The sequence below is a fragment of the Triturus cristatus genome, chromosome 2_1 (assembly GCF_964204655.1).
Source record: "Triturus cristatus chromosome 2_1, aTriCri1.1, whole genome shotgun sequence".
Taxonomy (NCBI): Eukaryota; Metazoa; Chordata; class Amphibia; order Caudata; family Salamandridae; genus Triturus; species Triturus cristatus.
In genome coordinates, this window is record NC_140581.1 from 5,225,477 (window position 1) to 5,250,219 (window position 24,743).

The 24,743-nt window shown below is 52.5% G+C and overlaps 1 protein-coding gene across 3 annotated transcripts in view; it reads left to right on the forward strand.

The window, feature by feature from the left end:
* INTS10 (integrator complex subunit 10) overlaps nt 1-24,743 on the forward strand; it is a 457,110-nt gene that overhangs the window by 208,157 nt on the left and 224,210 nt on the right. For all 3 annotated transcript variants that reach the window (XM_085627594.1, XM_085627598.1, XM_085627600.1), the window contains exons 5-6: nt 10,115-10,196; nt 18,112-18,252. In XM_085627594.1, coding sequence (XP_085483720.1) covers nt 10,115-10,196; nt 18,112-18,252 — 223 coding nt within the window. The remainder of the gene's footprint in view (nt 1-10,114; nt 10,197-18,111; nt 18,253-24,743) is intronic.

Here is a 24,743-nt window from a genome sequence, read left to right on the forward strand (position 1 = left end):
TACCACTGCTGTGGCCCTGTGACCACAGCTGTACATGGTATCATCCCTAAGGGTAAAGTCCAGTAACGTCTGCAGCCAGGGAACCCCAATGACTTTGTTTTCTTTTTGGAAAATATGCTATATAACCGTGGAGAAAATAGTTACTTTCCCAAAGATAGAAACATTTCCCCAAAATTATTTTGAGTTTCAGTTACAAATTAAATCCATAATTGCGATACTGATATTTTGAAATACAACTCGTTGTTAATTCATTGCACCTAAAGGAAAAAAGTGTGCTTTTGTAATGAAACAAATAATAAATTGATTAAGCTAAAACTAACAGAGCAGCTTTTTGATATTCTAGAAAGTAAAAGAGTAAAAGTCTTTTGCTCCATTGACTGTGTGTTTTAAAGGCTTGTTCGGGGTGTGACGTAGAATACCGCCCTAAACAAACCCCACAAATCCATTGTTGGACAGGCCACACGAAGGGCTTGCTCCCTCCCCGCATGACAGGGCCTAAGCCCCGGCCCGCCAGGCGTGACCCACACGAATCACCCGCACTCCGTCTCCCGACGGAACTCCTGCCCCCGGACCTCCATATATCACGGGACCGAGCCACCACCGGCTCCCCCGGCCGGATCAAGCCGCCATCTTGGGCTCTGCGCCACGAGGCCGCGTGGCCTCCACCCGACCCTAACCCTGGGCCTGGCCGGCCCCGGCATCCCGGCACCACCATCCACCCAGGAGGTGAGCGGACCACTTGGCAGGTCAATGGGAGAACGAAGCGTCAAGGGCTCTCCCCCGCCAGGTGCCGATCGCCTCCAGCTCCCCCAGGCGCTGGCTCCACCCCCTGCTGGGTGTCTGGACACCTTCATCCCGGACCCTCCGACCTCCAAGTGCGAGGGTCCGGACATCAAAGGGCGCCAGACCTATAACTAGGGCAGCTCCGGAGCAGGACGGCAGTTGTATCCTGGAGTCGAGAGACACCGAGAGAACTCAGCCTTGACGGACTACTGGCGCTGCCGTAGCCCTATCTTGTGAACTATCGTCCTGCCTGCTGGCGCTGCCGCGGCCTTCTGCAACATCCATCCTCGTCGGGACCTGCTGGCGCTGCCGCGGCCCGTTGTAACGACCATCCTCACCGGGACCTGCTGGCGCTGCCGCGGACCGTACATCGACCATCTCTCCGGGCCCTGCTGGCGCTGCCGCGGACCGTGTATCAACCATCTTCACCGGGACCTGCTGGCGCTGCCGCGGCCCGTCCCAGCTAGAACACCGAGCTCGAGGATTGTGAGCTATCCACCATACCACCTCAACTACCAAGACTGGTAACCAGACTGTCCCGCTACCCCCTTTCCCCATCTTGAGAGACTTGAATCGAGGGGACCCCTGAGTCCAGACCTCCTTGTACCTTCCATCGTACCGTAAGAAATTGCCTATAAAGAACGCTAAATCTTCTCCTTGTGTGGTGTCTGTCTGTGGGGGGGAAGTTATTTATCTGTACGATCGCTGGAGACGGCTCTCCCCGGAGACCTCTCCCCTTGTCCTCGGCCGACCCTCCCGGTCCGTCTAACATTGGTGGCCAGCGGCGCGATCCGAATCAAACGCGTAATCGTACAGAGAGTAGCTCACCCCACGACAAAACCACGATGTCAGCCAAAGATAGCGGTTCCACTGAAAAGTTCCAAATGGATAAGTTGGAAGAATATAGCCACCGCGAACTTAAACAATTCTGCATGGAACTAGGCATTGCTACCACCGGCCTGAGTACCAAAGACGATTTAAAGCGCGCCCTTGAGTCGTGGGCAGAAACTGGGGTCACCGGATCCCCCGACCAAAACAGTGACGCACCAGAGGGGAACGCCACGGCTCCCGAGGAGCGGGGAACGGGCCTCTCGCAGGAGGAGATCCAAGAAAGAGAAAGAACCAGATTACATGAGTTGGAAATGGCACGACTCAAGATGGACGGTGAACTAAAGTTAGCCGAGCAGAAACTAAATCTAGAACATCTGCGGCTCCGAGAAGAGCGAGAAGAAAAACAGAGACAGAGAGAGCTCGAGGAAAAAAGAATAACACTCGAACACGAGCGCAAACTGGCGGAAATAGAACTCCGGAAACAGAATAAAGAACCGGGGGTGCCTGAGCGACCGCACACCCCGGGAGCAACCGAGAGAAAAGTCCACATCCCCAAGGATGTTGTCCGAGAATATGTCCGAGAGGACGACATACAACAGTGGTTCAAAGCCTACGAGATCGCCATGACCTCCCACCGGATCGACCGGAGTGATTGGGGAGCCGGACTATGGGGGAGGTTCGTCAACGAAGGCCGCGATGCCCTATTGCAGCTCCCAGATCACCAGATGTCGTCCTACGACCACATGAAGGCTGCCCTCCTCACCCGCTACGGCCTCACGCCCGAGATGTACCGCCAGAGGTTCAGAGACTGCACCCGGATCCCGGGTACAACTTGGGTGGAGTACGTCAACTATTTCAGCCGAGCCTTCGAGGGTTGGATCAAGGGGAGCCATGTAACGACCTACGAGCAACTCTTTAACCTTATGGTATGGGAGCACCTGTTGAACAACTGTTTCGTCGAGCTCAGGCAGCACCTCCTCGACAGTAAATTGACTGACCCCCGGCAACTCGCCGCCGAAGCTGACCGATGGGAAAGCACCCGAGTGGGCCGGAGAGGACCGCACGAGCAAAACCGAAACAACCAAGGCCAGCACCGTCCCCGGGCAGGAGGAGGAGGCCAGGGGCGAGGGAGAGACCCCATCCCGGCAACACCCGTGGCCAGCACCCCGCCCCCGGCCGGGCGGGGCAACCCCCCGATGCGCCCGGGGTTCCGAGCCAACGTCACGTGCCACCGATGCCAGCGAGTCGGCCACTACGCCAATGACCCGAGCTGCCCGCAGAACCAAACACCAAAGCCCCGCCAGGTAGCGGCCGCCGCCCTGGGGGAAGAACGACTATCAGAGGAACAGGAAGAATATGAGCCGGCCCAGCAAGAGTGGGAACCGGCCGCCATGGTTCTAGCATGCCTAGGGGGAAAGGACATGGTTCCGCGGGCCCCCCTACCCGCCAACACCCGGAAATATGGCCAATGGGTGACCATTAATGGACGTCGGGCCGAGGCCTTACGTGACACAGGCGCCAGTGTGACGGCCGTCCGCTGTCACCTGGTGAAGCCCGAGCAGATCCTGCCGAACATTCTCTGCCCCGTCCGCTCAGCCGACAATTCCGAGAGTCTGTGTCAAATGGCCTGCGTCCCCTTCGAATGGGGAGGGGTCTCCGGCCAGTTGAAGGTGACGGTCCGGGATGATGCACCCGTGGACTGCCTCCTGGGGAATGACCTTGAGAGTTCCCCGTGGGCCACCGTCGAAAGAAGAGAGCACCTGGGGATGCTGGGCCTCCCGGACTGGGCCTGCGTAACCACCCGGTCCATGGCCGCCCGTGCCGTCCCCCGATCAGAAGATCCAGAATGGCCAGCACCTCCGCCCCCGGTCGCCCCAGTAGAGGACCACGACGAGACCAACCCCCCAGAACCAACGGCCGAAGGGGTCGCGCAACCCCAGGACCTCCCCGGCCTGGCTCAGTGGCGTCAAGAAGGGGGGCCCACCCAAGAGCAGTTCCGCCAGGAGCAAAAGACCTGCCCTTCCCTCGAGGGGCTCCGCCAGCAAGCCAGCGCCCAGAGCGCAGGGGACTCCACCGGAACTCATTGGGTCTATTGGGATAACGACCTGCTATACAGCGAACAAAGAATCGCAGAACTAGGGGCCAGTCGAGTGCTGGTGGTGCCTCTCCGCTTCAGAGACTTCCTACTAACACTGGCCCACGATGTCCCCCTGGCTGGACACCTGGGCCGGGACAAAACCTACAGTCGCCTAGTGACTCACTTTTTCTGGCCGAAGATGCGGAACGACGTCCTTAACCACTGCCGGTCCTGCCCCACGTGCCAAGCCAGTGGAAAGAGCGGCCGTAAGCTGAAAGCCCCTCTGCAACCCTTCCCAGTGGTCACCACCCCGTTCGAGAGGGTAGGAATAGACATTGTGGGGCCCCTGGACCCCCGCACGGCACAAGGACATAGGTTCATCCTGGTACTGGTGGACCACGCCACCCGCTACCCCGAGGCGGTGCCCCTACGAACTGTAACAGCCCCGGTGGTTGGCCGGGCCCTAATGGGGATCTTCTCCCGAGTGGGCTTCCCCCGAGAAGTCGTCAGCGACCGAGGCACGAACTTTATCTCGAAATATATGAAGTCCCTCTGGCAACAGTGCGGGGTCACCTACCGATTCACGACCCCCTATCCCCCCCAAGGGAACGGACTAGTGGAGCGATTCAACCGCACCCTCAAGGGGATGATTGGGGGATTGGAAGAGCCCCTCCGTCGCCAGTGGGATGTACTACTCCCGTGCCTCCTCTTCGCCTATCGAGAAGTTCCCCAGAAGTCCCTCGGCTTTAGCCCTTTCGAACTCCTGTACGGGCACCCTGTGCGAGGGCCCCTCAGCCTAGTCAAAGAAGGTTGGGAGATGGCCCCCCTAAAGACCCCTCCAGACGTCTTCAAGTACCTCCTGGCCCTCCGCAATCAGACCCGACGCTTCAGGGAGATGGCAAAAGCGAACCTCGAGGCCAGTCAGGAGGACATGAAAAAATGGTACGATCGCAATGCCTCCTCCGTCGAGTTCGAACCTGGTCAACAAGTGTGGGTGATGTCCCCCACCGAACCATGTGCCTTACAAGATAAGTGGACGGGGCCCTTCAAAGTGGTCGAGCGCAAAAGCCCCGTCACTTACCTCGTCGACATGGGGACCCCCCGGAACCCCCTTCGGGTCCTCCACACCAACAGACTCAAACCACACTTTGTGCGCTCAGAACTCAGCCTCCTGATGGCTACGGACAGTGGGGCGGAGGAAGACTCCGAACCCCTCCCGGATCTCCTAAAGACTCAGGAGAACGACGGTTCCGTGGACGGGGTCCGGCTCTCCGATGCCCTCACCCCAGAGCAACGCCAGGGCTGCCGGGACCTCCTACTGCGGTTCGCTACACTGTTCTCCCTCACCCCCGGGATCACCCCTTGGTGCTTGCACGACGTGGACACCGGGGACAGTCCCCCTGTCCGACACCGGGCCTACCGCGTGCCAGATCGGGTACGGGCCTGCATCCAAGAAGAAGTGGCCAAAATGCTCACGATAGGGGTCATCGAGCCCTCGGACAGCCCCTGGGCCAGCCCAGTTGTACTGGTCCCCAAAGCCGCTGCCCCCGGCACCACGCCGGAACTGAGATTCTGCGTCGACTACCGGGGCTTGAACGCTGTCACCCGGACCGACGCTCATCCTATCCCCCGAGCAGATGAATTGATCGACCGGCTGGGGGCCGCCCGCTATCTCAGCATCTTCGACCTAACAGCGGGCTACTGGCAGATCGGTCTCACACCCCGGGCTCAGGAACGGTCTGCCTTCTCTACACCCGATGGCCACTACCACTTCAAGGTCATGCCCTTCGGCATGAAGAATGCCCCCGCTACTTTTCAACGTCTAGTAAACCAGGTCTTGGCGGGGCTCGAGGAGTTCAGCGCTGCCTACCTGGACGATATCGCGGTGTACAGCCGCCACTGGTCCGACCACCTCCTCCACCTCCAAGAGGTCCTGCAGGCCCTCCAGCGGGCCGGCCTCACGATTAAGGCTGGCAAATGCCAAATTGGTCAAGGGTCCGTGACCTACCTCGGGCACCAGGTAGGAAGCGGGCTGGTGGCCCCGCTGCAACCTAAAATTGCTGCCATCCAGTCCTGGCAACCCCCCGTCACCCAGACCGAGGTCCGAGCCTTCTTGGGACTCACCGGCTACTACCGGCGGTTCGTGAGGGACTACGGCAGCATTGTGGGGCCCCTCACGGGTCTCACGTCCAAAAACCAGCCGAAGCGGATTAACTGGACCACCGACTGTCAAGCGGCCTTCGAAAAGTTGAAGGCCGCCCTGTGCACCGCCCCTGTGCTCCAGGCCCCCGATTACAGTCGGGAATTCATTGTACAGACAGACGCCTCCGACCACGGCATCGGAGCGGTTCTTTCCCAACTGAACCCCGAGGGCCATGACCAGCCGGTGGCCTTCATCAGCAGACGTCTCCTGGCCCGAGAACAGCGCTGGAGCACAATCGAGAGGGAGGCCTTCGCAGTGGTGTGGGCCCTCAAAAAGCTCCGGCCCTATCTCTTCGGTACCCACTTCCGGGTACAAACCGACCATCGACCCCTGCAGTGGCTGATGCAGATGCGGGGGGAGAACCCAAAACTATTGCGCTGGTCCATCTCCCTGCAGGGAATGGACTTCACCGTGGAACACCGACCGGGCCAAGACCACGCCAACGCAGATGGCCTGTCACGCTTCTTCCGCCTCGACGAGGAGAGTCCCCAGGAAGATGGGTGACTCTCCCCGCCTTCAGCTGGGGGGGACGCATGTTGGACAGGCCACACGAAGGGCTTGCTCCCTCCCCGCATGACAGGGCCTAAGCCCCGGCCCGCCAGGCGTGACCCACACGAATCACCCGCACTCCGTCTCCCGACGGAACTCCTGCCCCCGGACCTCCATATATCACGGGACCGAGCCACCACCGGCTCCCCCGGCCGGATCAAGCCGCCATCTTGGGCTCTGCGCCACGAGGCCACGTGGCCTCCACCCGACCCTAACCCTGGGCCTAGCCGGCCCCGGCATCCCGGCACCACCATCCACCCAGGAGGTGAGCGGACCACTTGGCAGGTCAATGGGAGAACGAAGCGTCAAGGGCTCTCCCCCGCCAGGTGCCGATCGCCTCCAGCTCCCCCAGGCGCTGGCTCCACCCCCTGCTGGGTGTCTGGACACCTTCATCCCGGACCCTCCGACCTCCAAGTGCGAGGGTCCGGACATCAAAGGGCGCCAGACCTATAACTAGGGCAGCTCCGGAGCAGGACGGCAGTTGTATCCTGGAGTCGAGAGACACCGAGAGAACTCAGCCTTGACGGACTACTGGCGCTGCCGTAGCCCTATCTTGTGAACTATCGTCCTGCCTGCTGGCGCTGCCGCGGCCTTCTGCAACATCCATCCTCGTCGGGACCTGCTGGCGCTGCCGCGGCCCGTTGTAACGACTATCCTCACCGGGACCTGCTGGCGCTGCCGCGGACCGTACATCGACCATCTCTCCGGGCCCTGCTGGCGCTGCCGCGGACCGTGTATCAACCATCTTCACCGGGACCTGCTGGCGCTGCCGCGGCCCGTCCCAGCTAGAACACCGAGCTCGAGGATTGTGAGCTATCCACCATACCACCTCAACTACCAAGACTGGTAACCAGACTGTCCCGCTACCCCCTTTCCCCATCTTGAGAGACTTGAATCGAGGAGACCCCTGAGTCCAGACCTCCTTGTACCTTCCATCGTACCGTAAGAAATTGCCTATAAAGAACGCTAAATCTTCTCCTTGTGTGGTGTCTGTCTGTGGGGGGGAAGTTATTTATCTGTACGATCGCTGGAGACGGCTCTCCCCGGAGACCTCTCCCCTTGTCCTCGGCCGACCCTCCCGGTCCGTCTAACATCCATCTTAAATATACCCATGTGATAATTTATAAAGTGCAGGGCGTGTGCCGTGGGGTGAAGCAGTGATGCTGGGGTGGCATGTCAGCACAGGGGATGCTTATGGCCGGGTTTTGTGTCTGTTTAAGGTTCACATGTTTTTTTTATTGTTGCGTTCTGAAGTGTATTCGTTCGCTTTCATGCTAGTGGTGTTTTTCCCCTTTTTTGCTTCTGTAATTTGAGAATGGTAGGAGAGGCTTGCTGATTTCTGTTCTAATGCTCTTCATCTCCTAGTGAAGGTTCTGCGTGGTGCAGTTCCTACTTGCCTGCCTAGTGTAAGACCAGATAACTTACCTTTCCCTGATACCCAACACAAGGTTATCTTGGCACAAAGAGGGCAGGCCTGGAAGGATGACCATTATACCAGAATGACCACTGTTACCAGCTGCGGCGGGTTAGCATACAACTCTTTCACCTCTTGAGTGGTAGTGTAAGACTTTGTTATCGTCACTTATAGAGCGCACCATCACCCTACGGGTATCCTGGCGCTATCATACGTGTGCCCAACTGAGTTCATGGTACGTGGGGCAAAGTTGGCCGAAGGTATCTAGAAGATTGAGTGAAATCATGCTCCAGGATAGAGCCATGTCTTCAGCCTTTTCCTAAACTGAAGAAGATCTTCCAGCTGTCTCATCTCAGGTGGAAGATTGTTCCAGAGCCGCGCAGCTGCGGTGCTAAAGCCCTACCTCCTCATTTTGTTCTTTTAAATCTTGCCACTTTCACCAACTTGGCGGAGGAAGAGCGGAGGCTCCGAGCAGGAGCATACCAAGCACATGTGTTCTGCATTTGTTTAGGTCCAGCCCTATGCAGAGCCTCGAACACGATGCAAAGCGACTTCAGTTGTACTCTTTGCAATACAGGAAGCCAATGCAGCTGCGACAAAGTCTTGGAGGCAAATGAGCGTCGTGGCCTTCTCAAAGCTAGCTTAGCTGCCAGTGTCTGGATCCTCTGTAGTCTCTCAATCAAATATCTTGGGGACTCCAGCATCAAGGCGTTGCAGTAATCCAGCCTGCTCAAGATGGTGCTTCTTACTGTCAGCGCTCGGGCCTGGGCTGGTAGGAACGGGAGAATCTTACGAAGGGCTCTAATAATAGAAAAGCAGCTCCCACTGTTTTAATTACTTGTGTTTCTAGGCTCAGTCTGTCGTTGAACATAACTCCCAAGTTACGCACTGTCTCACAGGGAGCCAGTGGGGTGGCTGTTGGTAGGGGCCAAAAATTGATGGGAAGTGGCGGGGGAAACTTCCCTGCTGCACAGTTAAGGACCTTGGTCTTATCGGCATTAAATTGTAAGGAGTTTTCTTTCAACCAGTGGGCCGTATCCTGCATACAGGCATGGAAGTCTTCCAAGGATATAGACTGGTCCCCCTCTAGTGATAGAATAAGTTGGATATCATCTGTGTAGTTTACAATATTGACATTGTGAGCCCTTATGACAGTAAGCAGAGGGCTCATATAGATTTAAACAATATTGAGCTGATCGCAGATCACCGAGGGACACCAAGCAGAATGTTGGTAAATTCAGATTGATAAGGAGGGACATGAGACGGGTAGGATTGAAACCACCTCAACGCTGTGCCTTCTACCCCAACCTCTTCGAGTCTGGCCAGAAGGATCTCATGGTTGACCGTGTCAAATGTGGCAGACAGGTCAAGCAGAATCAGTATAGCTGATTGTCCCCTGTCTGCTCGGATTCGAAGATCGACCAACATGGTCACCAGAACGGTCTCCATTCCATGTCCGGGACGGAAGCCAAATTTCACGTCCTCCAGAATGTTATTGGTTTCTAGGAACTTGGAGAGTGTCCTACTGACCAGTCGCTCTATGATCTTTACTGGGTAGCAGAGAAATGGGTCTATCATTTTTTGGACAAATTGGATCAAGCGTTGTTTTTTTCAGAAGAGGTGTCACCATCGCTTGTTTCCAGCAAGCCGGCACTGACCCATTGGACAAGGATTGATTACAAATCTGCCGGAGTATCGGGAACACTTCTGTTCCCAGTTCCTTCCAGATGTTGTGTGGTAGTGGGTCCATAGGTGATCCTGAGGAGACACCTAGAGCCACTCTGTTAAAATCCTCCACTGAGAATGTCCTAAGGTGGTCTAAGGAACTCGGGTTTTCCATCCCTGCCCTTCTCAGCTTTTTTATATATAGTGAACCTCTAGTATTACCACTGGGAACGTCTTCCTCAGGCAAATTGCCCATTTTGAGTCCCTCAATGATCTTTCTGATTTTGTCCTCTAAAGAGGTTGCTAGGCTATCACATAGGTCCTGAGTGGAGTGAATCTTGTTTTTAGAGCAATCTGGATTAACCATATACTTCATTATTTTAAAAATACTTCTTGTGCTATTGGGAGCTTTCAAAATAGTATCAGCGAAGTACTCTGCCTTTGCTATAAAAATATCTTCCTTTGGCATCCGCGTCCCCCGCCCGGCCTGTGTGCAGTCTAACCTGGACCCTGATGCACAGTTGTGCTTTGTTTTGTACTGTGTTGTGTTTGAGATGTTTTTACAAGTGTTGACTGTTTTCCTTCACAATAGGTCAGCCTCGGGGAAACCTTGTTAGAGGCAGAAAGTATTGAAGAGCAGGAGTCCCCGGTCAACTGCTTCAGGAAGTTATTTGGTAAGAAACACACTATGCTGGACACTTCTGACACCATTTTAGTCCCAATAACTTTTCTAGTGCCGACATGCGTAGCCAGAGTTCTTTGCTTCCTCTTTCATTATTGCATTTAATCCATACGTATGATTTTGCCATCAAAGGTGTGACATATTTCATTAGTGAAATTTGAGGGGAATTTTTATGAACGTATGTTTTTGCTAAGTCTGCTAAATAACGATTTTTGTACCTGTGATGTGATATGATTTTATTAACAAGAAAGAGGATGTTCCACATTTTCAGTTTTTTTGAGAAACGATTGACATTAGCAAATGAAACCATGCAACATTGCCCAATCTGTCCAAATAAAACGTTTTGTAGTCTGCAAAAAAAGTAGTGTGCCAGCAGCACCGCTCTGTCGGCTGCACCGCTCTGTCGGCCGCACCGCTCTGTCGGCCGCACCGCTCTGTCGGCCGCACCGCTCTGTCGGCCGCACCGCTCTGTCGGCCGCACCGCTCTGTCGGCTGCTATCTTCTTTTCAGCTCTGCCCCCGTGGACATTTCCTGCGTTAAATCTGTATCTTTTAGCACTACAACTGGTTCGAGGCACGTGGGCTGCTGAATTCATATCTGTGCATAGATCGCCGCCTAGTGTTGGGTCCGGATGTTTGCACGTTGTTGTCCTGGAAGAGTCTTCGAAGTATCACGAGATAGGTGACTCCTCCCCTGGACCACAGTGCGCATGGGCATCCTCTCCATCCTTAGATTGTTTTTTTCCGCCATTGGGTTCGGATGTGCTTATCTTAGCTCAAGTTAGGAAAATTTAGTTTTAGGCCAAAAGGCCTTTAGTTTTCGTCGGTACTGTTCCCGTTCGGTATCGACTGCTTTCTTCATTAGTTTAGAAACTTCTTCCAGCCTTTCGGATCCGTTTGATCCGAACATCGACCTTACATCGACGATGGAATCGAGGACCCCATTCAAACGGTGTCCTGTATGCCACGCCAAATACCCACACATCGACGTCCACCCGGTATGCAACAAATGTCTCTCACCGGATCACGACGAATCGAAATGTATGGCCTGTGCCCGATTCCGATCGAAGAAGACTCTCCGGAATCGACGGGCAGCGAGATTAGAGGCGCAGCAATCGGCGCCTGCCCCGGCCAACATCTTCAGCACCGAGGACGAGGATGTAGAGAGCATGGAAGAAGTAAACTCCAGCCCCGCTTCCGAACACGATTCCCGATCGGAAGACACCGATGAAGTGCTTTTTCACAGGGAAGAAGCTGTCGACGAGGTAGGAGACTACGATGAGGCCTTTGGGGCCGAAGAAGATAGCTCTAGCGAAGAGCCTGGCCTACCCGTCGATACGGAGGCCGTCAAAGTGCGTCATTCTACTGCTCAGGTCGAGGGATCGCCTCCGGGCCTTACCCGAGATCAATCCCAAAGTTCTTCGGCCCCGCCTTCGGGCCCGGCCTCGAACATCCAGCATGAGCCATTATTACCAAAGACGACTGGATTCCCTTCTACGAAACCGAAACCAATCGTCGCACCAGTTCCACCGAAACCAAAAGTGAAACTGGCCGTGATCGGCTCGAAGCCCTCGAAGACCTCCACTCCTTCGAAGCCAACTAAGACCGTCGGCTCCGAACGCACTAAGAGGGATTTCGGCGCCGAACTCGCTGCAGCAGATATCGGTACCGACCCGAAAAAGAAGGCCCTCGGTCCCACAAAAGCGCCTCGGCCCCTGGCACCGAAGCAGTCAGCCCCGACCATCAAAGTCAAAATGGCCGCTCCCTCTGCGTCCACTTCGAATACGGCGGCACACGCCAAGTCATCGACTCCAACGACCCCTGATACCTCTCTTCGGATCGATGACCCTGTGGCTCCAAAGCAGTCGACGCCTACCTCCACGGTACCGACCAGCACCAAAGAACCTTCGGCGTTCTCGGTGCGACAAGTCGTGGCGTCGTTGCAACGCATCAGGGAACGGGCAGCACTCCGATCCACGTCGGGCCCCGACACGAACAAGGCTCCAAACGCACCCTCGGCGCCAACCAACATCACTTTTGGTTTGCCGCCATCCACGGCGCCGAAGATGTTCGAGATCCGAACACATGTCCGCCAGACACAGTCCCCATCTCCTGGACACTCACCTTCTGAGCCTTCACAGCCACAATTCATCGACGCCGACACTGGCAGACTGATGCTCCGCAAACGGAAGATCACGCCAGAGAAGGGCTTGGACTCCTACAGAATACCTCTGAAGCACAAGTTGCCAGCAGAGTCGGAACCGGTTCTGTATGAACGCTTGCAAACCTCCTATCAGGATCCCCAGTCCTTTTCTCCTACGCCTTCCGACACAGATGCAGTGGAGGACTACATGGGTGATGATACCACCTACCCTGGGGATGTCGATCCTGATGAGCAGCAGGACCCAGATCAAGCATGGGATGATCCTACAGACCAGGGTACCGCGCCAGATACCCAGGACACGCAGCTTTACAGCGCCAAAACATCTCCCACAGAGGACACTGCTGCCTTCAATGCCCTCATAGAACGTGCTGCCGCCAATCATGGAGTGCAACTCCACTCTGACACTGTTGAGGAAGACTTCTTAGTGGACACTTTCGCCTCCTCCGAGAGAACTGTCAAAACTCTGCCCATGTTAAAAGGAGTTCTCAAACCTGCAAAGGACATTTTCAAAGAAACAACCAGGGCACGGGTGCTAAACCCCAGGATTGAAAAAAAATACAAGCCTGCCCCCGGAGACCCTATGTACATTAGAGGTCAGTTACCTCGGGACTCCATGGTGGTTGCTAACGCTTGCAAACGAGCACACTCACAAAGAACAGGTGATGCTCCTCCCCCAGACAAGGAGTCCAAGGTGCTGGAAACCTCAGGCAAAAGAATTGCAGCTCAAGCAGCAAACATCTGGCGCATTGCCAATACACAGGCCCTCCTGGCCCGCTATGATCGTTCACACTACGACACGCTAGAATCACTACTCCAGCATCTGCCAGATGAATACAGAGAGGGACAACTTCTTACCAACGCATCCATTAAGTGCGCACTGGATGCTGCCGACACAGCAGCAAGGGCAATTAACACCAGCGTCATGTTACGCCGACACGCTTGGTTAAGAATCTCAGGATTCAAACCAGAGATTCAAAACAACATCCTGAATCAGCCAGTCAACCCCGACTACTTATTCGGCCCAGAAGTTGACACCACCTTAGAAAAGATAAAGAAAGACACTGACACTGCGAAGTCGATGGGGGCTCTGCAAACGCATCAGTTTCGTAGTGGCTCCTTTCGTCACCCCGGGAATAGAGGAGCAGCTAGAGGCCAGGGGTCACAGCAGCAATACACTAAAGGGGGCACACAGAGTACCTACGATAAAACCAACAGAGGTGGATATCGTGGCTCCAGCACCAACGGCAGAGGGCGTGGTTACGGCAACACCAGGTCCTCCCCCAAAAACAAACAGTGACGCCCTCTCCCTTCCCCCCGACCACAAAACACCTGTCGGGGGGAGACTCCAGCGGTTCCTGTCCACGTGGAAAACCATCACCACAGACAGGTGGGTCAGGGACATTATCCAACACGGTTACTGTCTCGAATTAACCTCCACTCCACCCAACATACCACCAAAGCACCGTCCTATGTCCGAAGAGCACTTAGCATTATTACAGCAGGAAGTGCTAAGTATGCTGCAAAAAGGTGCAATAAAGGTCGTGCCCGTCAACCAGCAAGGGACAGGGGTGTACTCTCTGTACTTCTTAATCCCAAAAAAGGACGGGTCACTCAGACCTATACTAGACCTGAGACCCCTCAACCACTACATTCTGTCGGAGCATTTCCATATGCTCACCCTACAGCAGGTTCTCCCGCTGCTCAGCCAGGGAGACTTCCTAGCCACACTAGACCTCAAAGATGCGTACTTCCACATACCCATACACCCATCACACAGGAAATATCTCAGGTTCACTATTCAGGAACAGCACTATCAATTCAAAGTTCTCCCCTTCGGAGTGACAACAGCTCCCAGGGTTTTCACCAAGTGCCTAGCTACAGTGGCTGCTCATCTACGGAGACAACACATTCACGTCTACCCTTACCTGGACGACAGGCTGTTCAAGCAAAGTCAGCCCAGCAATGCGCCAGCCACATGTCCCGCACCATTCACCTTCTTCACAGTCTGGGATTCTCACTAAATTACCCAAAATCACATCTCCAACCCGCACACGTACGACAGTACCTAGGCGCGACTATAAACACTCTGGCAGCCTCAGCTCAGCCAAATTTAGTGAGGATCAACAGCATGCAACTGCTGATCTCAAAGTTCAAACCTCTACACTCCCTTCCTGCGCGAGTGTTCATGCAGTTGATAGGCATGATGGCCTCCTGCATTTTCATAGTCCCGCACGCGAGACTACATATGCACCCGCTTCAGGAGTGCTTGGCACGTCAATGGAATCAGGCTCATGGGCAATTAAAAGACCTAGTGTTGGTGAGCGGTCGGGCATACAACTCTCTGCATTGGTGGAATCCACAAAACCTTTGCAAGGGCCGACCGTTCCAAGAGCCTGTTCCACAAATGATACTGACGGCGGGCGCCTCTCTCCAGGGATGGGGAGCTCATGTACTCAATTATACAGTGCAGGGACTATGGACGACACAACAAAAGAAGATGCACATCAACCTTCTGGAACTGATGGCAATCTTCCTAGCCATGAAGGCATTCAAAGTACACCTGTGCAACAAAGTCGTGTTGATCCGGACGGACAACATGACTGCCATGTACTACATACAGAAGCAGGGAGGAACACACTCTCCACAAATGTCTCATCTGGCTCAGAGCATGTGGAAGTGGGCCATTCAGAGGAACATATTCCTCATGGCGGAACACCTCCCCGGCAAGGACAACCAGATGGCGGATCTGCTCAGCAGACACAGCCACCAAATGCACGAGTGGGAACTACATCCGTCCGTTCTCCAACCGTACTTCCGACAGTGGGGTCATCCAGAGATAGACCTATTCGCCACAAACAAACGCAAAATGCCGAAGCTTTGCCGCCAGGTTCCCACATCCACAGTCGCAGGGCAATGCGATATGGATGAACTGGTCAGGCAGATTTGCGTACGCTTTTCCCCCAGCGCCATTAATACCGCTGGTGGCAGGCAAACTGCGACAGCACTCACTGACACTCATCCTAGTTGCTCCCACATGGGCGCGCCAGCCATGGTACACCACCTTTCTAGACCTTTCCGTGGTGCCGCATCAAAGGTTGCGGATCAAACCTGCACTCTTAACGCAGAACCATGGCGAAATTCAGCACCCAGATCCGCAACAGCTGAACTTGGCAATCTGGCTCCTGAAATCTTAGAGTTTGGCTACCTAAACCTGCCACCTGACTGTATGGAGATCATCAAGGAGGCCAGGAGACCCACTACCAGAGCTTGCTATGCAGCTAAATGGAAGAGGTTTGTCATTTACTTCAACAACAATGACATTAACCCGCTAGACGCATCCATTCAAAACATAATCTGTTACCTCTTACACCTATACTGATGCAATCTGGCATACACCTCAATACGTATCCATTTGACCGCAATAGCAGCCTATCTCCAAAACAGGCAGCACCTCTCTTTATTCAGAGTGCCTGCCATCAAAGCCTTCTTGGAGGGACTTAAACGAGTAATTCCCCCAAGACATCCACCAGCACCGATGTGGAACCTCAACTTGGTCCTCGCCAGACTGATGGGTCCGCCCTTCGAACCTCTCCACTCATGTGAGATTCAATTCCTCACCTGGAAAGTAGCTTTCCTAGTAGCAATCACTTCGTTAAGAAGAGTTAGTGAACTCCAGGCACTAACCATTCAAGAGCCATTCATTCAGGTTCACGCAAACAGGGTCGTACTACGTACCAACCCCAAATTCATGCCTAAAGTAATATCTCAGTTCCACATGAATCAAACTATTGAACTGCCTGTTTTCTTTCAAAATCCACAAAATGTCGCTGAGAGAATGCTCCATACACTAGATGTAAAGAGGGCCCTCATGTACTATATAGACAGAACTAAGGACTTTAGGAAAACAAAACAACTTTTCGTTGCCTTTTCTCCACAACACAAGGGCAACGCCATTTCCAAAGCAGGGATAGCCAGATGGATTGTTAAATGTATTCAAATTTGCTATCAAAAGGCTAAACGCACATTAACGTTTCCCCCACGAGCCCACTCAACACGAAAGTTAGGGGCGTCCATGGCTTTCCTGGGAAACATTCCTTTACAGGAAATATGTAGAGCAGCCACATGGTCCACTATACATACATTTACCAAACACTACTGTGTAGATGTACACTCAAAACAGCAGGCAGCTGTAGGACAGGCTGTTCTAAAAACTCTTTTTCAGACTGCTGCAGCTGGCACTGGTAGCCGCCGCTAATAGCAGGTACTGCTATGTATTCTATGCACAGATATGAATTCAGCAGCCCACATGCCTCGAACTGAATATGCTACTTACCAGTATGCATCTGTTCTTGGCATGTAGGGCTGCTGACATTCATATCGCCCACCCTCCTCCCCGGCGCCTGTAGCAGCTGCAGCTCTCAGAATTACTGTATAGCATGGTCATCACTTACTGTATCTACTCCATCACTGCCACAATGGCGAAAAACAATCTAAGGATGGAGAGGATGCCCATGCGCACTGTGGTCCAGGGGAGGAGTCACCTATCTCGTGATACTTCGAAGACTCTTCCAGGACAACAACCTGCAAACATCTGGACCCAACACTAGGCGGCGATCTATGCACAGATATGAATGTCAGCAGCCCTACATGCCAAGAACAGATGCATACTGGTAAGTAGCATATTCACTCTTAAGCAAGCACCTAAAATCTTTCCTTTTCCACACTTCTTTTGGTCAAACGGCTTTCTGTGTGTCACACTTGTACTTTTGGTGACCCCATTGACCTCTACGGGATTAGGTACGTTCCCGATCCAATGAAGCTGCAGATTGTCCAAGAGCCAGTGCTTAATTTGCAGCTTGCATCCCACATTGCCGCTCCTATGCTGCCGTGAAAGCACCGGAAAGCACCGGCTCTAAGTAAGCGCCAGTAAGAGCCCACGGATGTCTTCGCTGTGCACCTTCAGTTTGTCTCAGAGGTTTCCCATGTACTGCTAATATCTCAGCACCGGATTGGATGGATTTTTAAACCCTAAAGTGGGCCACGACTTGCTTCATTAGTGCTTTTGTTGTGGGTTATTGCATGACACAGATTTGAAGATAGTTTCAGTAATAGAATGTTTTTGTGGTCAGCCTTCGAGATCTGCAAGTGATGTGGGTGTTGAAATGCAAGTTCATGTTTGTAGTTATGTTTCTCCAAAAGTTACAGAAACAGATCTTGTCCTCCTTTGTATTCGGTAGCAAGGACACTAAATTGAAAGTTTGGCCACAAGCGCTCAAAAAGTAAATACATTGAAAAACAAGCATTTGCAATGCAATAGGTATCGTATTACTGAGAGTTTGAGCTATTGGCATTGCATTATTAGCAACGCCAATACCTCAAACTTAAAGTAATGCGAGACCTGTTGCATTGCAAATGCTTGTTTTATTTGGGCACCACAGCTAAAAGTACAATTCTGGTGGACTTTTTTTTCCCTACTAAATATACATGTTTTTTCACCCACAAGCAACTATAATTTGATCACATGTTTTATGGACAGGTGGCTTATGTTACTCTGATAACGTAGAACACACATTAATATTTTATAAAAAGGGATATATGATTGCTCCCATTGGAAATGTTGAGGGTGCCTGAGGGCAGCACCCAGTGTGTGTGGAGCAGCTGGTAGTCATTGGATGGTATCGCAGTGCTATTAATATCTTGTTGGATCTCACTAAGTAACCAGGTCTTCTTTTCATTTTTTCCAGTTTGTGATGTTCTCCCTTTAATAATTAACAACCCAGATGTTCGTCTCCCTGCCAGTTTACTCTACAAGTATCTCAACAAAGCAGCAGAATTTTATCTCAATTATGCAACCAGATGCCCCCAGGCTGAGAGCGCTCACCCGGGTAAGAGCTTGTCCCTCAGTGCGGCTGTGAAGTCGGTCTGTGCTTGAGGGGAGTGATGGAGTGAAACCCTCACACATGCAGCCTTCAGGAGGTGTTAGACATCGAAACCCCTGGGTTTCAGCTCACCCCATGCCTCTGTACTGAGTTTTAACTGTCAGACCTGCAGGCCCACCTGTAGTGGAAAGTATTCAGGCTTTATTCAATTTCAGTAAATTGATTCTGTAGAAGGTGTTTTTCTTAAACCTTAAATATAAAATTGCCTGTTTTCGTTTGTAAGCAAACCTGTTTTGTCTAGATTATGAATGTTAGCTGATAAACTCATTTGATTTTGTAGATGTTTGTTTTCATTGCTTGTTTTGTTTGAAATTTAATGTGTACAAAGCTGTGTACGGAACATGCAGAACAGTATTTTAGTAAGTATGAAAAAACATACTCTTTTCCTCTGAGGATTTCCAATTGACTTTGAAGATAGTGAGCAAAGTTTCTCTTCTCTTGAATGTCTGTTTGAATTAAGAATGAAGCGCTTCGCTGCTCCAAAGGGATGTTATGGCGCTAGTTGAAAGGCGCAGGAGGGATGGCTACCAGGGTGCGAGTAGCCAGATGGAAGGAGCTGTTAAAGAAGGCTGGTTTCTCTTTTTTGGAAGTTAACTGATAGGTTCTACAGTTAGTTGGGATGCACAGAATTGTTTAAATGTGTATATATATATATATATATATAACTTTTTTTAAAGAGTGGGCTGAAATGTTGTCCCAAGCCTCTTTTACACAAATTATGTTAAAATGATCACAGGTTGGAGCAGGTTTGGAAAGGTTTATAACTTGAAAGGGTGTTGAATACCACGTGCTGTGCACTAGGAGAGCATGGGGAGCACTGGATTAGTTTTGTCCATTGTTAAAATCTTCAGTCGTCCCTATGCCGGCCTTTTCTGTGGTTAAAATCACCCTGGTTGGTTTGTAGGGAGTACAAGAGGGGGATGTGGGGGGGGGGGGGTATTTATCAAGAAGGTGGCTATGTGCAAAGGGCTGAAAGGAACATTCTGGCCTCTACCTTGAATCTCAGATCAGACATCTTGTGCCTATGGAACTTCAGAAGTCCGGCCTTAAAAGCCACAGTGAGTTTGAAGGTAAAGAAATATTCTGTTCGAGGCATATGAGCTGCAGATTGTACACTTAGCATAGGTCGCCATCTGGTGTTGGGCCCGGATGTTTGCAGTTTGTTTTTCTTCTTGGACAGTCTTTGGAAGTCACGAGTTTGGTGACTCCTCCTTCGGTCTGTACTGCGCATGGGCTTCGGCTCCATCCTCAGATTGTTTTTTTCCGCCATCGGGCTCGGATGTGATACTTCGTGCTCCGGCTTCGAACTTCTACGGTTCCAGCCTCGACGGAAAATCCTCGATTCTTCGAGTTCCTTCATCATCTTCATCTCTCGAAGCGGCACTTTCTCCATCCCGTACATCGACACCGGCCTTCGGGCCCTCCGCGACTCCGGTCCCGGCCGATGGAAAGGACTCCGTTCAAAAAGTGCCCAAAATGTGGGTCTAAATTTCCCCACACCGACCTCCATCAGGTGTGTAACCTTTGCCTCTCTCCGGAACACGAGGCCAGAGACTGCCCCGCCTGCAAGTCTTTTCGATCGAAGAAGACCATCCGAGATCGAAGAGCTCGACGCACCATGGCGCACTCATCCTCTGCAGCTCCACCGGACATCTTCGGAGACGACGCCGAAGCTTCGGGGCAAACACACACCGAGCAGGAGGAAGACGTCGTCAGCGCTTCCGAGGCCGACGACTCCGACGTGGAGGACGTTACACCAGCGCAGCGGGCCGTGAGTACTATGCCCCCTCCCACCCCCGCGCCGAAAACCAAAGAGACTCAGGTTACTCCCTCGCCTGCCGGCCTGGGCAAAACCAAAACCAAAACTTCGATCACCCCACCTTCGGGCCCGGTGTCGAAGCTCCCAAAGTCTCATGGCAGCTCGGGATCGAGCCAGCCGACACCCGGTGCCGAAAAACAGCATCCGGCACCGAAGACTGCCAAATCCAGCTCGACTCCGAAACCACCGGTGCCGAAGCCTGGACACTCGGTGCCGACCAAACACAAACACAAATCTGTCGGCACCGATGCTCCGGCGCCGAAACATCATTCGACGCCGAAACACCCGGAGACCTCAAAAAAGCATGGCGCACACAGACCATCGAAACCCCCGGTTCCGAAATCACCGGTGCCGACAGACGACTCGACACCATTGGCTCTGTTTACACCAGACCCTTTACAAAAGACTTTGTCCAAAGATCCAAAGACTGGGCTTTTGACTTTAACTACCAAGAAAAGACGCCTTGATGCTCCGGCTCCTCCTCCTCCACCCAAAAGGAAGGACTCTGCTACTTCTCCCCTCAGAGTGCCCTCCCCACCACCGCCTCCCCTACCCCCTCCACCTCCTCCACCGCCTCCACCTCACAGGTCTCCGCCACCTGTACCTCACTACGATCCGACCCCATCCCCAGATCCGGATGATGGGGATCCGGACAATTACCCGGCGGACGCCCCAATGGATCCCACTCCACCAGGGACCCCAGATCCATGGGAGGATTACAATAACCCTGATATACCCAATGTACCTCAGGACGACCTATAACCCATCAAGACCGTCTCCTCCAGAGGACTCCTTAGGGTTTCACCATTTAGTGCAGAGAGCAGCACACTACCATGGGGTGGACATGCACAGTGAACCAGTAGAAGAAGACTTCCTACTGGATACGTTTGATATACAAGACAAATCCACTTCCATTTTACCCATGCTTAAGGGTGTCACCAAGCACGCTACAGAGGTGTTCAAAGACCCTGTCAGAGCCAGAGTACTGAACCCTAGAATAGAGAAGTACAAGGCGGCACCCACAGACCCTGCTTACATCAAGGGCCCTGCTCCCCTAGATTCCCTAGTTGTCTCCACAGCTAGAAAGCGGGCTAACTCCCAATCCTCAGGAGATGCCCCACCGCCAGACAAAGAATCTAAACTTCTGGACGCGTCTGGTAAACGCACCGCCTCCCAAGCTGCAAACATGTGGCGCATTGCAAACACACAAGCACTGCTTGCGCGATATGATAGAGCACACTATGACGAACTAGAGGCTCTTATGCAGCACCTTCCAGAAAAATACAAGCACAAGGCTCATGACCTGATACAGGAGGGTAAACTAATTACAAACACCTCCATTAAGTGTGCCCTCGATGCAGCCGACACTGCTTCTAGGGCCATAAATACCAGTGTCCTGCTTCGTCGCCACGCCTGGCTCAGGATCTCAGGGTTCAAGCCTGAAGTCCAGGCATCCATACTCAATCACCCCTTTGACCAGGAAACACTCTTTGGGCCAAAGGTGGACGAAGCGCTCGAAAAGATGAAGAAAGACACAGACACAGCAAAGTCTATGGGGGCACTCCAAACACAAGCCTCCAAACGTTCCTTTCGACGCTCGTCCTTTCGTGGCACAGGCAGAGGCTCCTCCACCGATAACGCCTCTACCTCCTACAAGTCCCCTCCTCAAAATACCTTTTCAAAGGGCAATCAGAGAGGTGGTTACAGGGGTAACAACAATAAGGGCAGGGGCAAAACCAACAACACCCGTTCTGCCACCCCCCCCGCACAATGACTCCCCTCCGCTCCCCCCAGACCATTCCACTCCGGTCGGGGGCAGACTACAAAACTTTATCCACGTATGGGAGTCCATAACATCGGGCAAATGGGTGACCCAAATCATTCGGTCAGGGTACTGTCTAGAGCTAACATCTACCCCACCCAATATCCCACCAAGGCACCGTCCAATGTCTCAAGAACATTCCACACTGCTCAAACAAGAGGTACTCTCACTCCTGCAAAAACACGCTATAGAGCAGGTCCCCGTCAATCAACGAAATCTAGGGGTCTACTCTCTATATTTCTTAATACCAAAGAAAGACGAGACCCTCAGACCCATTCTGGACCTCCGGCCTCTAAATGCCTACATACATTCAGACCATTTTCACATGGTCACTCTACAACAAGTCCTCCCACTCCTCTGCCAGGGAGACTTTCTCACAACCTTGGATCTGAAAGACGCATACTTTCACATTCCAATACACCCCTCTCACAGGAAATACCTCAGGTTCGTGGTGGACGGGCAACATTACCAATTCACGGTTCTCCCCTTCGGGGTCACCACTGCACCACGAGTGTTTACCAAATGCCTAGCAGTAGTAGCAGCACACCTCAGACGTCAACACATTCACGTCTTCCCTTACTTAGACGACTGGCTGATAAAAGCCACGTCCTACCACCAATGTGTGCAACATACAAACAGCACCATCCAACTGCTCCACCAGCTAGGCTTCACGGTGAACTACCAAAAGTCGCACCTCATACCATCTCACACAAAGCAATATCTCGGGGCCACTATAGACACCTCCAAAGGTATTGCCTATCCAAACTCAGCCAGAATCACAAGCATTCAAGCCTTACGCAAAACATTCCTTCCCCAACACTCTCTTCCAGCAAGAGTGTTCATGAAGCTCATAGGAATGATGGCGTCCTGCATATTTATAGTGCCCCATGCAAGACTCCACATGCGTCCACTTCAAGAGTGCCTAGCACAACAGTGGAACCAGGCCCAGGGTCAGCTGACGGATCTGGTGTTGGTGGACGGCCGCACACATCACTCTCTGCAGTGGTGGAACACCACAAACCTTTCCAAAGGACGGCCGTTCCTGGACCCGGTTCCTCAGGTGATTCTAACAGCGGACGCATCGCTCTCCGGCTGGGGAGCGCACCTCCTACACCTCACAATGCAAGGTCTATGGACGCCACAGCAAAAATCGCTCCACATCAACCATCTGGAGCTCTTGGCGATCTTTCTAGCCCTAAAATCTTTCCAAAAACAAATTTCGGGCAAAGCACTCCTCATTCGCACAGACAACATGACTGCGATGTATTATATACAAAAACAGGGGGGGACACACTCTCCCCAGCTCTCCCGCTTAGCCCAGAGCATATGGAGATGGGCAATTCCCCAAAACATCTTTCTCCTGGCACAGCACGTTCCAGGAGTACAAAACACCATAGCAGATCTGCTCAGCAGACAAACGCAACAACTACACGAATGGGAACTGCATCCACAAGTTCTTCACCCATTCTTCAAACAGTGGGGGCATCCTCAAATAGACCTCTTCGCCACCCACGAAAACAAAAAATGCCCAAGCTTCGCCACCAGATACCCACACCCATTGTCCAAGGGCAATGCGATATGGATGAACTGGTCAGGCAGATTTGCATACGCCTTTCCACCTCTCCCACTAATTCCATTAGTGGTCCGGAAGCTACAACAGCACTCCCTCACACTCATTCTGGTAGCTCCAACGTGGGCCAGGCAGCCGTGGTACACCACGCTACTACAACTATCAGTGGTACCACATCAAAAACTGCACCTTTCCCCATGCCTCCTAACCCAGAACCATGGAGAAATCAGGCACCCGGACCCAGCCCAGCTCAACCTGGCGATCTGGCTCCTGAAATCTTAGAATTCGGATACCTTAACCTTCCCCCTGATTGCATGAACATCATCATGGAAGCCAGACGTCCTACCACTAGAGCATGCTATGCCGCAAAGTGGAAAAGATTTGTAATTTACTGCCGTAACAATACAATTAACCCCCTAGATGCATCCATACAGCACATCATATGCTATCTGCTCCATCTTCACAGGTGTAACCTGGCATATTCATCCATACGCCTACACCTAGCAGCGATCGCTGCCTATCTACAAAACAGGCAGCATTTATCACTCTTCAGAGTGCCCGCTATTAAAGCCTTCATGGAAGGCCTTAAACGAGTAATTCCTCCCAGGGCACCACCTTCCCCTGTATGGAATCTAAATTTAGTTCTTACACGTCTAATGGGTCCGCCCTTCGAACCAATGCACAAATGTGAGCTACAGTTTCTCACCTGGAAAACAGCTTTCCTTGTAGCTATCACTTCCCTTAGAAGGGTTGGTGAAATACAAGCGTTCACCATACAGGAACCCTACATACAAATGCATCACAGCAAGGTCATACTTCGCACAAATCCGAAGTTTCTGCCCAAAGTCATTTCCCCCTTCCACCTCAATCAATCAGTGGAATTACCTGTCTTCTTTTCGCAACCCCAATCTGTTGCAGAAAGGGCCTTACACACACTCGATGTAAAAAGGGCGTTACTATACTACATACAAAGAACGCAACCCTTCAGGAAGACTAAACAATTGTTCGTTTCCTTCTCTCCACCACATAAAGGCAACCCCATTTCAAAATCAGGGATAGCTAGGTGGATTGTAAAATGCATACAAATTTGCTATCAAAAGGCAAAGAGAACATTATCTGTTCCCCCTAAAGCCCACTCTACAAGAAAGTTAGGGGCTTCTATGGCTTTTCTAGGGAATATACCCTTAGATGACATCTGCAAGGCAGCCACATGGTCTACACCGCAC